The sequence below is a fragment of the Dipteris shenzhenensis genome, chromosome 10 (assembly GCF_047967505.1).
Source record: "Dipteris shenzhenensis isolate YYH24624 ecotype China chromosome 10, Dip_SZ_1.0, whole genome shotgun sequence".
In the NCBI taxonomy this organism is placed as follows: Eukaryota; Viridiplantae; Streptophyta; class Polypodiopsida; order Gleicheniales; family Dipteridaceae; genus Dipteris; species Dipteris shenzhenensis.
In genome coordinates, this window is record NC_141605.1 from 30,235,435 (window position 1) to 30,253,043 (window position 17,609).

General features: G+C 44.4%; 2 protein-coding genes across 2 annotated transcripts; one reads left to right on the forward strand and one right to left on the reverse strand.

The window, feature by feature from the left end:
* Positions 1–10,560: 10,560 nt before the first annotated feature.
* LOC147897674 (uncharacterized) lies at positions 10,561–11,860 on the reverse strand. The gene is made up of 6 exons (XM_087380089.1): positions 11,839–11,860; positions 11,606–11,685; positions 11,397–11,436; positions 11,159–11,225; positions 11,098–11,110; positions 10,561–10,671 (listed from the first exon to the last, which is right to left on the reverse strand). The coding sequence occupies exons 1-6, from the start codon at positions 11,858–11,860 to the stop codon at positions 10,561–10,563; spliced, it is 333 nt and encodes a 110-aa protein (XP_087236215.1).
* A 2,581-nt stretch (positions 11,861–14,441) lies between these two features.
* Positions 14,442–16,986, forward strand: LOC147897675 (serine carboxypeptidase-like 25). Its single transcript, XM_087380090.1, has 10 exons — positions 14,442–14,736; positions 14,907–15,014; positions 15,103–15,201; positions 15,296–15,388; positions 15,479–15,567; positions 15,705–15,974; positions 16,046–16,176; positions 16,375–16,470; positions 16,601–16,706; positions 16,843–16,986. The coding sequence occupies exons 1-10, from the start codon at positions 14,442–14,444 to the stop codon at positions 16,984–16,986; spliced, it is 1,431 nt and encodes a 476-aa protein (XP_087236216.1).
* Positions 16,987–17,609: the final 623 nt, after the last annotated feature.

Here is a 17,609-nt window from a genome sequence, read left to right on the forward strand (position 1 = left end):
GCGCCATAGCTCATACGTAGTCACGAGTGCTAGTAGGGATTGTAAAAATGTACGCATTGTACCTTCCACGTGGTGCACACCAAATCAATTCAGACCAAATCTCGCGTGGACTATTGGCTAGGGTGGCCTAAGAGTCGTGCAAAGTTTCATCCCCAACAAGCAAGTCCACACGCGTATTTCGTTAGTACGTGCGCTATTTTCTTAGTCACGTTTTTAAAATGTCCTAATGCACAAAACAAATTACAACATTACTACTAATAAACAATTTTTTGTATTACAAACACAACAAATCCCATTGAGAAGACATCGGACATCATGTTAAAAATAGAATCTAATACAATGATGTGTATGAACGTGTATACAGCCATCATAGTGAAATACAAAATATGAGTCCATGAAAATTACAATGGTACGGTCACACAGTGAGCCAATACATATCGAATACAAAAAAGTGTAATCAACTAGTGATACCCAATAAAAATCAATCTGATCAACTGATGATCCCAAAAAATAAGATATGTAATGTGCTACTCCTCAGGATCAGCTCTCATGCCAATAGTTGCAAGTATGCTCTCGTGATCCGCCACTGCAAGGTGCCATCGTGGAGTGGACGTCGCCTTGCGAGTGTGAACACGACTCAAAGTAATCTTGATCCCAACAACAAGATGAGAATACATGTATGCCTCCCGATCCGCCATGTACTCCTGGAACTCAATATAGCGACCACGCCTCTGTATCTGCTGAAAATAGTGGCCACCGACAATCATGCTATGAGCATTGAAGTGCATCCCATGCCCATCCACTGTATCCTCATTCAGCACACTCTTCAGCATAGAGCATCGCAACAAGTAATAATCCACACCCTCCTCATTGCCCTCCGAAGCAATAACCGCGAAGATATCACCAATACGCAAAATATCTGTAAGCTGGTCATAATCTCTAGAGGAACTGAATCCCGCATCCTGATCATCATGTATCTCCTCCCAAGGCTGGAAGGGAGAAAGCACTCGCCGTACCCATGGATTGGCCCATGGTATCATGGAGCACCCTCCCCAATCATCATCAATGCATGCAGAGCAAAAACATGCAAACCGTCGAGAAAAGATCGCAGGGTGAGACTCACCTACACTCCTGATGGAATGGAAATCAAGAGTGCCAGGCACAGAATGACAATCGAAAGGCCTCGACCGATCAAGACTCCCAATGTCCACGCACCAAAAATACCGGCTCACCACCCTATCGTCACGCGACTGAAACGAGGACATAGCACTAGTGGATAAGTGCTGGCTGCACCACCGCACCACATCATGTGCATCCTTGAAGCGATCGGCACTGTGACGCAACTGGTATCGACGCAAAGCACGCTTCACGCAAGCACCTGCACCATCGTGCTCTCCCTTACCGTGCCCTGTCTCGAAGTAGCTCCATGTGATCGGAATGCCTGTCTCACGGTGCCATCTGTAGAACCAATAAAACTGTCTAGCGGATTTGAACTGACCGCCGCAACCGTCTGACCAAATCCAGCGCCGCTGCCATGTGACACCATGATCCCTCAAGAAACTATCATGCAAAGTGAAGCAATGCTGCACAAAATGGGCATCATGCGATCGATCATCACTAATGTAGAAGTGATACTCTCGCACAATGATGCGTGAGTCCATGGTGCTATCAATGCCATCCACATGAGCCTGTGCATGACGATAGCTAATGTGCACAAATATAGCAACCTGCAATATGGCATTGAAAAAAAAATATGACTATTGAAATAATTCAATATAATGAGGCGGGGAAAAAATCAATACTCAATCACACGTCACCTGTTCGGAGAAATAATACTCCGATTGGATCTCATGCTGTGGTGCAAAGGTGTAATTCTCCGCAAAGTCCACCATTGAGACAACCACCCCTATAGGAAATGTCCTCAAACATGCACGAAACTGACGATCCTCCCATTTCGCAGTGTGCGAGTGGCGTATGTAGTGGTACAGCTTCCCTCGAAAACAGTCAATGAATACAACACGTGGTGTCTCCTTCCCCACAAGCTGCAACCTCCTCGACTGTGCACCACCATCTAATGTCAAGGTACAGTACTCATACTGCTGCCAACAAACCATCTGCACATCACAAGTATCTAGTGCAACTCGTGGCACTCTGGCAAAGTCACCACACAAAGTACACGTGCCTTCCACACAATCAAGGGAGTGGAATAAAGCATCACCATCTCGTGTACACAATATGGAATGAATGAAGTCGCGAGGGCTAGTAGGAACCACTCCCCTATGACCATCAAGGGAACGGAATACGTCATACATCAATCCAAAATCCACATGGTAGCGACAACAGCATGTGTCACGCTCCTGAGAGCATCGCACAAACCATGGCCTGCATCGCTCAAATGACCTCTGCCCAATCTTGAACTCCGGGTGCGCCTCTACAAACTGAGTGTACAACTCAGTCTGGGTACACTCCAAAAAACATGCACCATGCTCAATGTACACACCGCGTGACACCCTCTTCCGCAATGCCTTCTTGAACACCGGGGATGCTCTGCAATGCTCCTCCCAAAACTGTTGTATGAAGGACCTAGTGGAATCATCCAACAATCGATCGCAGCGAGGTGCACGACCACTCGAAGCCCAAAGAGCATCAGTCTCACTATCCTCTAGACTCTGCCTCCTAATGATGCCTGCTCGCAATGTGCGCGGTGCAATCTGAAGAAGATGTGAAGCGGTACGCACATGGCCTATCATATGAGGTCTACTAATGGCAGCCACAATAGCACGACGTGCTGCCAAGGCATCACTGGAGTTCCTATGCTTAATAGAAGCATAGGAACGTCGAACACTGCTAAGGACCTCGCTAGATACAACCCTATCTCTACGTGCACCAAGACCAGCAAGCCTCCTACACTCTACCAAGTCAGGGTGATCAATCAGGGACGTAAGAAGAGAAGACTGCGAAGCTGGCATGAGGTCACAAAAAAAAGACTGCACAATCTTGCTAGCACGACGACGGATAGTGGACTTCGGCAAGTCACGTCGTGAAGCAACACTGCTGCTGCAAGGTGGGGCAACGGGATCAATGGGAGATGGTAGGGTGGACGGGGGAAGGGAGGCGCCAAGCGGAGCGGGGGGAGGGGGAGGGGGGAGGGTGGAGGGGGAAGAGGTAGAGGTGGAGGCCAAAATGTAGGTGGCTAGGGGAAGGGCGGAGGCTAGAGGTAGGGGAGCGGATGAGCATGGGGGGACAATGGAGGTGGGGGTGGGGGTGGAGGTGGGATGTAGAGGTAGAGCTGGAGGTGGATCAGTGGTGGCAGTGCGAGCTCGAGCTCTAGAGGCTCTCTTGCGCTCACGAGCCTTCCGCTTGCGCTCCTCGTCAATGAGATTTGGGGGGGGGTTCCTACATCTTTCACGTCTACTAGCTCTACGGCTTTGAGAACCCATTCTCAATGAAAGTAGGATGGAAGGTGTGACAAAGTGATGAGGAGGCAAGAATGGCTAAGAATGGGTGAAATGAACCAAAACGTGGTGTCTTATAGAGAGCCTCAACTCATCCACTAGATTGCTCTTAGATTGCTCTTCATTATTATTGGTGGAGAGGTGCTAAGATTGATACTAATTGGCTTAGTTTTGGTGGAGAGGTCTGCTATGCCCAGAGCCGCGATCAGAGCTTATACCTCGATCGAGGTATTTAGTGCATTGCGCATGCATGTATGTATGAACCTCGATCGAGGTATCTGTATGTCTCCTCGGTCACATACCTCGAACGAGGTAATGTATGCCTCACCCATCATATGTACCTCGATCGAGGTATTGTATGCATCGCACATCGTCATGTGTATGCATCTGGCTGATGTGGCACCATGCATGGTCATGATGTGGTGATATAGTCTCTTCCTGCATGGTCATGATGTGGTACTGGGCATGACGAGTTGGCATTCATGATGGTAGATGACATGGCAAATTGAGGTGGAGGGATTGGTGACGTGGCCAGGAGAGGAGGTATGCCAAGGTGGCATTGTGTGATCACATGGCTGATGATGTGGAATGATGAGGTGGCACATGTGGCAGCACGTGTGGCAGCACGTGTGGCAATGTAAGGTGACATGGCAAGGAGTGATGTCACATCTGCTTGATGAGATGGCACCACGTGGTCTAACAACGTGGCATGGTTTTGATGACTCAGTCTATGGGCAGCATGCAGACTCCAAAGGCTTGCCACTAGGATCGGTGATGCTCCTAGCCTACCTCACCAAGCCTAATACCAAGCCTACCTTGTCTTGGTATTAGGCTTGGGTGGCCCTTTTTCACCCACAAAAGGGAGATTTCAATCTTGGAGGCCATATCGTACGTTTCCCTTGCTCAAATTTAACCAAAATTTTTTCCTCTTATTCATCATGCAGAGGACTAAAAATATTGACATTTTTGAAATGTTTGGTTATGTTTGAGAATTACTAGATTTATTTTTAATATTCTTTGTTGATCCTCTAAGGAGTAAAAGTAAAAATTAAACTTCAATCTTCCTAAATCTAACCGTTGGATTTGGGATTTGATGATTCAACCACACACCCTTATGTGCCTACTAACCTTCCACCGAATTGGATTTGCTTAATTATTCAAAATACTAAAAAAATGTGGTGTGCTACTAAAATGCATGTATTTTATGACTTTATTTATTATAAATAATTATTTATAATTAGATAAATCATTCAAAAAAATACCAATAAATCAAGTTAAGCTCTACATAATGTAAAGAGACCACTTACAAAGTTTCAATAACATTTAATCTAAAATGAGTGAGAAATTTAGAATTTTATATGACACTCTTTGTTCGTGACAAACGTGTGACCACCCTGGAACCATGCCGTGTGACACAAAGAAATTTTTTGTGTGTGCATCGAATTTTCGATCAGACTATACGATTGTGTGCACAATAGCAACTGTGATGTTGTGTCAGAAGACTTCAAAGACTAGATCCATAGGGAAGTAGGTGAGATTTGCATTTTTGTGTGCTAAAAAGCTTGTTTTTCCACCTCCTTAGGATTGGGGAGTGAACAAAAAGTGGACACCCTTAGCTTGCTACTTCCCGGTATGACTGCATGAATATTGTTGCTTTATACCATGCTCCTGCAAGAACCTTACAAACTCATTTGAGAGGTACTCTCCCCCTCCATCTGACCTTAGGCATTTTATTTGCAGGCCTGTTTTCTTTTCAACCATAGCTTTGAAAGCTTTGAAGTGCCCAAACACTTCACTTTTCTTTTTCATAAAATACACCCACAGTTTTCTGCTGAAGTCATCAATAAATGTGACAAAATAGTGACAGCCTCCAATAGATGCAGCTTTTGTAGTCCACACATCAGAGTGGATTAATTCCAATGGCTTTTTACTCTCTTGAACATGCCTAGGAAAAGGTTTCCTTGCCTGTTTCCCAAATTGACAGGCTTCACAAACCTTGTGCATTTCTGCAACCTTGAATTTAGGCAATCCTGCAACAATACTTTGGGCTTGCATTGATTTAAGTCGCTGTATATTAACATGACCAATGCGTTTGTGCCAGATATCAATATCTGCAACTACACCGGTCCCATGTGCAAACATTACTGCACTCAATTCAGGCATGTCTGCATCCAACGTAAACATCCTGCCCTTCTTCTTTCCTTTTGCTATCAAGCGACCGTTATTTTTCATATCCTCAACAAAGCATCCATGAGGATTAAATCTAACCTGCAAGCCCTGCTCAACCATTTGACCAACAGAAACCAGGTTCTTGGTGATGTTCGGGACATGAAATACATCAGACAAGTATTTCTTTTTCCCATCCTGCATAGACAAAGGAATTTTGCCAATCTGCACAATAGGATGTGCAGTATCATCACCAGTCTCCACAAATCCTGGTTTTTCCATTTTTCTTGCATCCTGCATCCATTCAGCGTGACCTGTCATGTGGTTTGATGCACCCGAGTCAACATACCACACATCATTGCTTTCTTCTGCACTTGTTACAGAATTTGTCATATGCTGCACCATAAACAAATGCTCATTTCTGTCATCACCCTGTCTACTAGAGGATGCATAATTGCCTTGCTGCAATTTTCCATTCATAATGTCATTCTGCTTTTTATAGTAGTCCTTAGCCATATGACCCATTTTGCCACAATAGTAGCATTCAATATTGCTGTTTGCATTTTGGCCTCTCTGCCATCCACCACGGCCTCTTTGGCTCCCCCTGCCTCTAGAGTTACCACGTCCTCCTGCATAGGACTAGTTTTCTTGTGTTTGCTGCATATTCTGATTTCTACCACGGCCTGCAGATCGGCCTCCTCTACCTCTGCCAGCATTTGAGTAGAAGACAGTTTCTTTTGAAGTTCCTGCTGAAGAAGATGCACCACCATTTCTCTGCTCTTCGGAAATTAGAAGAGCAATCAACTCCTCAAAATCAGGAAATTTTTCACGGACGGCAATGGATGTCCGAAACTGTGCATAATCCTTTCCTAGACCATTCAAGGTCACAGAGACCAAATCATCATCATCCACTGGCGACCCAATGGAAGCAAGTGCATCTGCAATTTTCTTCACTTTCATGTGGTAGTCATTTATGCTCAAATTTTCTCTCTGCACATTGTGCAACTCCTGTTTGAGTTGCATTTTCCTGGCTTGCGTATTTGTGCTGTACATTTTTGCCAAAGTATCCCATGCCTCCTTTGGCGTATTCGCATCCTGAATATGCACAATCATGGAGTCCGAAATACTGATAGACAGCCAGTACATAACTTTCCTGGCTCTCTCATGCCATCCTTTAAATGCCTACATTTCCTGTTGACTGGGAACATTAGGAAGAACAGGTTCTTCTTCATTTCCTGTAATGAACTCCCAATAGCCTTTTCCCATCAAGAAATTCGTCATTCTAAACTTCCATGCCTGGAAGTTGTTCTTGTCAAGCTTTTCAGTGACAATCTGGGAAAGAGAATCAGATGCCATTACAGAACACTGCAAAATATTTTGTCACTGCAAAAAACACAGCTTTTGCCTCACACGGGCAGATCTGCAAAACTAACGAAAGTGGTATTTCACCACACAGTCACTTCCTAGTGATGATTTTGCATCAACAGGCAACAGGCATGAATCTGCAACTCCCAATATCTCTGCACATAGGCATACGATGCAATTTCTGTGGCAACTTTTTACCGACTAGCCGCGCAGTGGTCGCACAGCAAAAACAGGGCCTTTTTTTTGAGTGCCTGCAAAGAACTTCTGCCTTCAAAATGAGCCCCGAAGTGGCCCCACAGTATATACTGCACTCTCGCCACACCGCGAAGGGCGTCTCAATCCGAGACAGTGCACTCTTGCACTTCTGGCTGTGCTACCTGCAGAGATTTGCTCCCAAACTCGAAATAGGAAAGCAACACTGGTCCTCTTACCAGGACACCACGAACTTGGCTTGCTTTCTTGAGCTCCTTACCACGAACAATGTTGGATAACTGAAAGGAAAGCAAAGAGTGGACACAAACTCAAAATACTTGCATTACTTGCTTGTAGAATGAAGAAGAGTGAGGTCCTTAAGTAGGCACCTCATACATGCTCACTGACATCACTGATGACTTCAGAGCTCCACAATCATCTCCTCAATCTGCTCCTAGATTCTCTCAATCATCCTATGTGGCTCTTCCACCACCTAACTGTGCTTGTGGGCACCTAACTGTGCCTCTAGCACTCACACATAGAAACATAAGGTGTGCCTGAGGCATACACCTTGAGATATCCCAACAAACCCCCCCTCAAGGGAATGCCTCAGGCTATGTCAAGGATACATCTAGTCTCATAGTTTCTCATGCCATCTCATGGTGGTCAAGGATTAATCTATGGCTAGGTTCTCATGCTAGCAAGGGTTCCCTTGGGTGTAAGGTAAACAAAAAGGGATACAAAAAAGACCTTCCAATGGTTATCTCCCGTGCATGTACATGCACACAATGTCTGCGGGAGGTACCATGGAGCAAAACATACACATGGCCTACATCATAAGGTGACCAGAGGTGTTTACAAAACACACAAAACACAATAGTTTATTTCATTCATTTTGGAGGACTATCCAGGATGAGTACCTTGACATAAAAAGAGAGATCTGGAGCATACATAGAAAAGAGAGATCTGGAGCATACATAGAGTTGATTAAAATGCATAATCTTCATGGGATGCCTCATCTTGTGGAGGCTCAACTGAAAGTAGATTTGCATTTTCTTTCTTTGCTTTGGCTCTGCAAAACTTCTCATTATGGTTGTTCTTGCCACAGTGCTTGCATGGATTAATTTTGAAGCAGTCCTTTAAAAGGTGATTTGTCTTTCCACAGTGATTGCAAGGAGTATACTTGCCCTTCTGGACTTTTACAGCATAAGCAATGTTATTGCCTTTCCTGAGCTCCATATGCCTTTCTTCTTCTTGGAGAGCAAAGATAATACCTTCAAGATTAGGATTAGGAAGATTTTTCAAAGTGGTAACTATGTGATCATAATCTTCAGGCATGCTCTTAAGTAACACTGCCATAGCATCATCTGGAGAAATAGGAGAGTTGATAGAAGCTAATTGAGTCATAAGACTCCGCATATAGTTGACATGAGCTGCTAAAGTAGTACCACTAGTCATCTTCAATTCAAAGAAAGAGATTTTAAGTGATAGTTTAGAGATGTGAGAGCTAGCACCGAAAATCATGTCAAGCTTCTGCCAAGCTTCCGAAGGAGACTCCAAGTCAGAGATATGGTGTATATAATCATCTCCTAAAGCAAGAGCAATGATACCATATGCTTTTTCTTCTCTAGCTGGATCCCTTGCCGGTCATGTCGGAGTTGAGGATTCTCCAGCATTGGAGGCCACAGAAGAAGTGGTAGGAGTAGGTTTGACAAGTCCCCATAAGTTCTCCCTCATCAATGCAAATTTCACCTTCATCTGCCATGTATGGAAGCCCTTTTCTAGATTCAATAGGGTAGCCATGAGAGGGTCTAACCCAGATTTTGGGCAGTGTCTATCTCTCTTACAAGGCAAAAAATAACTAAAAGACTTCCAAAATATGAGCACTTGATGTAGCAAAGACTAGTGACCAATATTCAAACAATGATGCTTCTTCTTACATGCTTCACAGAGGTGGCTTAAAATGAGAACTTTCCAATCAAAACCAGGTCTAGTAATTCAAAACAAAACTGAAGCCACACTCGTACTGAAGTTATTGAAAGTTTCAAAAAACCAGAAATGCTAGAGTAGCATTTTATGTAGCATCATCTTCAAAAACTTGTCCAAAACTGTCAAAACCAAAAGGCTGAAATTGGAGGGCTTGTAGCTCACTCTTCAAAGCAAGGAAAAGAGGGATTTCTGAAGCAAAAGAAAGCTCATATACCAGAGAGGGTCCAGCACAGAGGTTGGACGAAATGGTGCGCACTTTTGCCTGGGAGAGTTGCTACAGGTTGAACCTGAGTTTTGACAATTTCTCCCTCGTTACTAAACCAAATGACCTGAAAAATGGCTCAAAATCTTTGTCTTGAAGTCGCCCATCTACTCCTAAGAGGGCTCAGGCAATGGCAGAGCAGGTAGGGAGTATTGAGCAACAGAAGAAATTCGTTGTTTGGAGAATGGCAGCCAACAGAGACGTTTTTTCTTCAATTGCTTGCAGGTGAAAGTTTGCCCATACTAGAGGAGTTTCCAGCTCAAAGGGTTTGGGCAATGGTCGTTTGTAGGTGGAGAACCAAGCTCTCTAAGATTTTGGGAAGAAGGAGGAAGATGGGGAAGAAGAAGATGAAGAAGAAGATGATGATGTAGCAGAAATGGGCTCAAGGGGGATCAAAGGGCTCTGATACCATGTTGGATAACTGAAAGGAAAGCAAAGAGTGGACACAAACTCAGAATACTTGCATTACTTGCTAGAATGAAGAAGAGTGAGGTCCTTAAGTAGGCACCTCATACATGCTCACTGACATCACTGATGACTTCAGAGCTCCACAATCATCTCCTCAATCTACTCCTAGATTCTCTCAATCATCCTATGTGGCTCTTCCACCACCTAACTGTGCTTGTGGGCACCTAACTGTGCCTCTAGCACTCACACATAGAAACATAAGGTGTGCCTGAGGCATACACCTTGAGATATCCCAACAAACAAGGCTCTGATACCATGTGAAGATTGTGGGAGAGAGGGAAGGAGTCTCACTTGTGGCTTTCTCACATGCACAATGGGGGAATACACACAAAGGTGGAGGCTGAAAACAGTTTTCCTCTTCTTAGTTGTGAAAGCCAAAAAGAACTCTAGTACAAAGAAATTGTTTTTGTTACATAGTAGTTTATACATAATAATTTATCATCATGTTTCTTTCTCTGATTGCACTAAGAAATATTGCTCTACTTCTTCATCCCCTTGAACAAAGGCTAAGGCTTTATTCCTAATGCATATGTTGACTCTCTCTAATTTGTGTTCTTTCACCAATTGAGCTTCATCCATTTTGATGACAAATATGATCTTTCCATTGCAATCTGTACAGCAAAAGTGAAAAATTATTAGGATAAACATGATATAGGAAATGAACTAAGTAAAGTGCAATGCTATAATGGATTTCCTCTTACCATCTTCTCGCATGCCATAGAATTTGACCATTGCTTGCTGCAGTTTCTCAAGATCTAAGTAGACATTGTTGAAAGCATTCATCTCAAAGGTTTGCAAGCTAGATTTCTTTTTACTCTTCCAAGTCATTGTGCCCCTTACACAATGGTACCCTCCAAGCATTTCTCTTGCACATTGGTTTGTTTCTCGCCGTGCACATCTCACAGACCAAGGTGTGGGTAGGGGCACTGTAGACTTCTTATACTTTCCCAAAATAGCAGACTTGAAAATTTTGAAAATAGATGTGCAAGCTTCACGACTTGCACCGGCAGTATCACAACCTGCAAGCATCTCCTTTGCATCCACAATGTCCTTAAAGTCCATCACCTCCTCAGCAACTTGCACATGTAGGCGCTTGTGTCTTGGGTCCCTTAATATCCCAATGAAATCGCTTGACTTCAATAAACTAGCTAGAGCATATGAATAGTCAATATCATCCCCATCTCTTCTTCCCATCACATCTTCCATGAAGTTCCTAAAGAAGAACACAATAAAAACTTAGTCACAAACAGTGATAACCAACCTTGTAGCCAGGACTCTCCTCTTTCGAGCACCACCATTGGGTGCCAATGACCATGTTATGTAAGTACCTTCTTTTCCTCTCCTTCAATCCCAAAGGTGTTTCTTTCATCTTTTGCACTCGTTCTTCTGCCTTCTCTCAGTCCTTCTCTATGGCTCGTCGTACTTGATTGTATATAGATCTTTCCAAGCCTTTTTTGGACTCAGCTAGCTTACAAAGTGACTCTTCTAATTTATGTCACTCCAAGTCCAATCCATTTTGCTCCAAATCCAATGCTTTGGCTTTATCATAAAGATCCTGGTTCTCCCTTTGAAGATCCCGCATAGAGTTATGCATTGCAACAATGGTGCTATTTCCTAAATGTTCTAGCATCTTTGCTTGGGCTTTGCACATCTCACTTGCTTGCATAGCCATTGATTGAGCATTGTTTAGCCGATTGTAATAACCAAGCAACCCCGCATGTCCATTTCCAACAAACCGAACTAGCTCATGCATTGTATGGAAAGGAGGACTCCTTTGGTTGGCAGGATCTAAAGGATACAAGGATTCTTCTACCCAAAGGTCGAGATACTTCTTTCCTTGCGAAAGAAGACTCTAGATTTTAGAAGCTCCCCTCAATCCTAGACTACGTGTGCTTGCATATTTAGCCTCCAACTCTAAGTGGACTTGGTATTGTCAGAGACGTCCTCGAATGGTTGGTGCCATGACTAAAGGAGTGTAGAGAAGGAGAAGGTGTGGAGATGCAGGCTTGAATGAGTAGCATGCAAGAAGAGGGAGGGCGAGGAGGAGGAGGGATGGGGGAGGGAGGACCAGTAGTTAAAGAGGAGGAAAGGGGGGTAGGCCAACAGGTGTGGAGGGTGAGGAGGAGTAGGCATGGAGGAGGAAGGAGGAAGGAGGGAGGAGCAAGAGGGAGGAAAAACAACAGTGGAGGAGGAGGGAGGGGGAGGGCAGGAGGAGCAGGCATGGGGGAGGGAGGGAGGGGGAGGGTAGAAGGAGCAGGCATGGACGAGGGAGGGAGGGAGGGGGAGGAGGAGGAAGGGAGAGGAGGGAGTGAGGAGGGGGAGGGAAGGAGAGGGGAGGGGGAGGAGGGAGGGAGGGAGGGGGAGGAGGAGGGAGGGGGAGGAGGGAGTGAGGAGAGGGAGTGAGGGAGGGGGAGGGAGGAGGGGGAGGGAGGGAGGGAGGAGAGAGGAGGGAGGGAATTCAAAATTCAAATTTTTGAATTTTAAAATTTTGAAATTTGAATTTTTGATTCTCACCTAGGAGTAAGAGTTGTGTAAGTGGTGTAAGAGGTGGGGTCACTTGTGGGCTTAACCCACCTAGGTGAGGGGGGGTTAGGACTTTTTGGGACCTACCTTGGCCCTTTCATTAGGACTAATCCATTTCTTAATCAATTCCTTATGAGGCCATTGACCCCAATTCTCCCCTAATGCTAGATAGAACTATGTGGGTTGTATGGGTCATTTCTTCTATCTAGGGTTCTATATTAATTCCCTACATAGAGAGTGGTCCAAAATTCCTTGTGACATGAGGGTAATGCCCAAGGGAGGCATTTCTCCAAAATCAAGGTTCAAGTGAGGCAAATTTTACCCAGTTCATTTTCTCCATCTCAGGATTCTAGGGATTGTCTAGCTTCAATAGCGATGTAGGGACATTTTTAATCACATGAGTGATGTGAAGGCAGACATTCAAGTGTACGGATGATGACTTCCTGAAAATCAGCACCGCACATTGTATGTTGAGTATTATCTTCTATGTGGGCTTTTTTAAGATTAGAGGCATTGCTAACTGGCATAAATTTGGATAGATTATGGGTGTCCACTAGAAAAATATCAAGCAGTGCAGTTTTGTGGACAGCATATGCATTGCCTGGGGGTCACTATGAAATATATAAAATAGCACGTGCGATCAATGGAAGGGGTTTTATATTTTTATGCAGTTACAGAAAATATATATACATAAGGGTTTTTTCAATTCAAAAAGTGAAAATTTTCATACATAAGGGATACGTCAATCATCTCAAATTTTATACAAGGGGTGTATATAGGTTATTAAAAACCATAGGTAGGGGGCTTTTTAATACCCCTTGATCACATGTGCTATATGACATTTTTACATAGTGGTCCCCCCACCAATGCACACACACGAGTTGGAGCGGCATTGGTAGTGGCCTAGATTAGTCCACCAACTAAAATAGGAGGGCATATAGATGCACCCCTAGATTTTTGGGTGCCAAAAACCGCACCGGAAGGTTGACTATAGTCAGCGGTGGCCGTCAACTGATAGATGGTGCGTTTGTGGCATGCAATGTTTTGAATTTTGTGTGAGTTCAAGCTCGCTATCGGTTCTAATTTTCGAGTGATGTCAAAACACAAAAATGCGAGTTTTATCCACCTCCACCGCGCCTCTAGGCTACGCACAGACGGAGCCTGTATGTGTGCACTTGCTCAAATGGTGGATAAGAGTGATGAGAGTCTAGAGAGGTTGCTATAATCAGTGACCCTAATGAGTGATGAGAGTCTAGAGAGTAAGTAATCGAATGACCCTAATAGCATCTATGCTCCCTACCAATTAATTAATCTCTCTCCCCCATGCATTCCCTAATTAACCTAATCTAAGCATTAATCTATCTTCTAATCGAATTAATCTCCTTCTTCCGTCCTTGTGCTCCCTCCTGCCCTCCTCTGCTCCCTCCTTCCCACTCTTCTCTCTCGAGCCTTTCTCCCCCTGTCTTCCTTCTTGCCTTGGAGAGGCTGCACAGCCCTGCATGCACTTTACCTCCCCCCTCCTCCTTTTATAGGTAAAGGGGGGAATAAACTTAAGAACTTCTAAGAATGTAGGCTTCTTGAAGAAGCCTACTGCGCAACCGCCCCCCATCAATTAAATTCACAAGGTTATCAAATATTCGAGGCTCCCCGCGTGCCCGAATAAATTAATTAATGCGCATACTATCGACGGGGGGCTCTATTCAGTGAAAAGTGAAAGGTGGCAGTGGATGAGGGCATTGATCGAGGAGCCATGTAATTCTCCTCGATCCATGTAGCTGCATTTTTCTGCTGAGACCATGTAATTCTCCTCGATCCAGATAGTTGCATGTTTCTGCTGCGCGATTTGCTAATAGCATCGATAGTAGCTGCAGAATCAAAGCATGAATGATCGATCGAAGAAGTCGGCTGAATTGTAGTGAGAATTTTGTAGTCAGCCGACTGATAACCACCTTGTCGGTATATCCCTCTCGCCTTCTATATATTGCCTATTATTCTTCAACAATGTTTTCACCACCTCTTCAATGGCTCCCTTCTCCTTCACGCTTCCCTCTCATCATTTGCTTCTGCTCATCTTGCTCTCTGTAGCTTGCTTGCTTCCATCTTATCATTCCCTCCGCCTTCCTCCCACTTCCTCTGCACAATCCGACCAAGCCCTCGACTGCATCACCCGCCTCCCTGGACAACCCCCCGTCACCTTTCAGCAGTTCTCCGGCTACGTTACCGTCAATGACCACCCTGGACGCTCACTTTTCTACTACCTCACGGAGGCCTGTTCCGATGCTGCTTCCAAGCCTCTCATTCTCTGGCTCAACGGAGGTCGGTTTGTATAGCGTGCGCTAGGTCGATGCAAAAAGCGTCCTCGACTGCTTCTTTAAATAATTTCTTATATTTCCATGATTTACACTTCAAAAGTTTCACATACGTATGCACACATTCCCGAATATTGCTACTGGGCCCTGGCGATAGCTTAACATTGCTGTAGGCAGGTCCGGGATGTTCCTCGCTAGCGTATGGAGCGATGGAGGAGATTGGTCCCTTCCGGATCCATCGTAATGGGACATCTCTCTACTTAAATGATTTCTCATGGAACAAAGGTGAGCCACTGGCCGATAACATTGACATATCGTGGATTCCACAATATCAATGACTGACATGTCATTGCCTGGCTGGTGCCTACTCTAGTAACCAATGTGCTGTTTCTGGAGGCTCCTGCTGGCGTGGGCTTTTCGTACTCCAATGCATCCTCATTGCAGCCTGAGAAGTTTGATGATGAGAAGGCAGGTTGGTTCAATCTTTTAGATTCTCCAATCATCCAATGTATTCATTAGCAACGTGGACCTTTTCACCTGCTGATGTGTGCGTCAAATTTGCGCAGCCGAAGACTGTTATGCATTCCTTATGAATTGGTTTGAGAGGTTCCCACAATATAAATATAGAGACTTCTACATTACGGGGGAGAGCTACGCAGGTATGACGAGTCAAGAATATCAATCAACAATAACTAATTTGCAAAATTTTCACGCTCATGAGATAGTAGTTTCTTCATTATGGTTTTCAGGGCACTATGTGCCACAACTGTCCAAGTTAGTTTACGAAAGGAACGTGAAAGGAGTGTCCAATCCACCCATCAACTTGAAGGGCTTCATGGTAAGATCTCCAAACCTTCGATTTACCAGAATGCTAAAGCTCTGTGAGCTACGTGCATGACGCTACCAAATGCTGCCACGCGTGCGAAGGGTGCGTCGTACTGATGGCCTTTGTACAATCCATCTCATCGCTTGCAGGTCGGAAATCCGGACATGGACTCTTACTTCGACAGAGTAGGGGAAGTCGAATATTGGTGGAACCATGCGTTAATCTCTTCGGACTTGAGACAAGATATTCTTAAGGCGTGCGATTTTCACGTCACAAATATCACAGACCAGTGCGTCAAACTCCTTGACAGCGTGTGGGAGACGTTCGGCGAAATCGATCCATATAACATATATGCTCCTCCATGCCCAGTAACAAGCGGTTCTAGCTCACAAAGATTAAGGCGGTCTAAGAATAATCCGGTATGTCTCGTGCAGTAATGGAAATTATTCCTCGATAGCATGGGCAGCTAATAACCGGTTTTCGTTTGCAGCTTTTACGCCGGAAGACAGGTTACGATCCATGTACTGAGAATTATGCTGAGATTTACTTCAACCGTCCAGATGTTCAGAAGGCCTTGCATGTCAATACTACAGACATCCCTTACAAATGGAGAGCTTGCAAGTATGTCTATCTCTTGAGTTCCGAGTATTGTCGTAGCTTCGTTTTTGTAGTCAATGCCGTCGCACGCCGTACTGTTCGCACTTCAGGGAGACAGGCACCTCCAACTTTGGAAAATCCTTTGTAACTTCGCACGACATATACCATTTTTTACGTGAACGTGAAATAATAAGCATTATCCGCTGTGCATGATGGATGCAGCGAGACACTGTACGACAATTGGCAAGATTCCGCGTTCTCTGTGCTACCCATTTATCGACAACTGATTGAAGCAGGCCTCCGTATCTGGGTCTACAGGTTAGTAAGGCGTCCTACTGTACCTAAAATTCACTTGGCACGGGCCAAATCATCGCCTAATGACCAGTTTGCTGCGCGACCTAAGGCTCACCTATTCTGTGACGTCTCCATTAATGTCTGGCATGTGCAGTGGAGACGTGGATGCTGTAGTCCCAGTGAGCGGGACAAGATACTCCGTCGGAGAATTGGAGCTTGAAACTAAAGTCCCCTGGTATTCTTGGTATCTTGATGGAGAGGTAAACTCTTAGATCTGCAACAACATTTCTGGAATCTGGAGCCGAAGTCCTTGCCGGTTACAATTCAGGCAAAGGATTTTTTTAGCGATCGAGTCCTGATGATCTCTCTCTGTCTCGGATTTTTGACGGTGTGCAGGTGGGCGGACATTGCCAAGAGTATAAGGGACTGACCTTCGTAACCATTCGAGGTTCTGGGCATGAAGTACCACACTTCCAGCCGGAGAGGGCCTTCGCTCTCATCAAGCAGTATCTCCAAGCGGCGCGCATGCCCAAAAAATGAAAATGGCATTGAATCACAGATGGCTATCTATCTACAATCTTTGCCCTTGCAAAGCTGAGTCATGACTTGAAAACCGGCCTATGTATCACATGTGATTTAAAATCACGACTTGAAATCCCTATATATCACGTGTTTACGGGATGTGATTTAAAATCCTTTATTAGCATTGGCTCATTAGAGTCCACTCCTCTAGGATGGATTCCGAGGTTTTTGGTAAAAGTAGCACAAAAATCCATGTATTAATTTGAATTTTGAATCCAAGGTTTTTGGCAATAGTAGCATAAAAATCCATGTATTGATTTCAATTTCCAAAAATTCGATCATTGGAACTGAACTTGAGTTCTTTGCGGCTTTACTAGAGTCGTGTGGGGGTTTCTCGGGGGTGTACTACTTAAAATTCCTATTTATCATGTGCGTTCAAGGGGTATTTAAAACACCCCTCAACTAAATTTTTCTCCCATATAAAAAACCCTCTATACTTATGAACTAAGTGAATTTTTTCTAAAATTAAATTAAAAATTCTAAACCTACGAAAATTCTCCAAAAAGTTAAATTAAAATACCCCCTTTTAAATGCACGTGGTACACTAAAATTTTATGAGGTGAATCCCTCGAGGAGGGTTT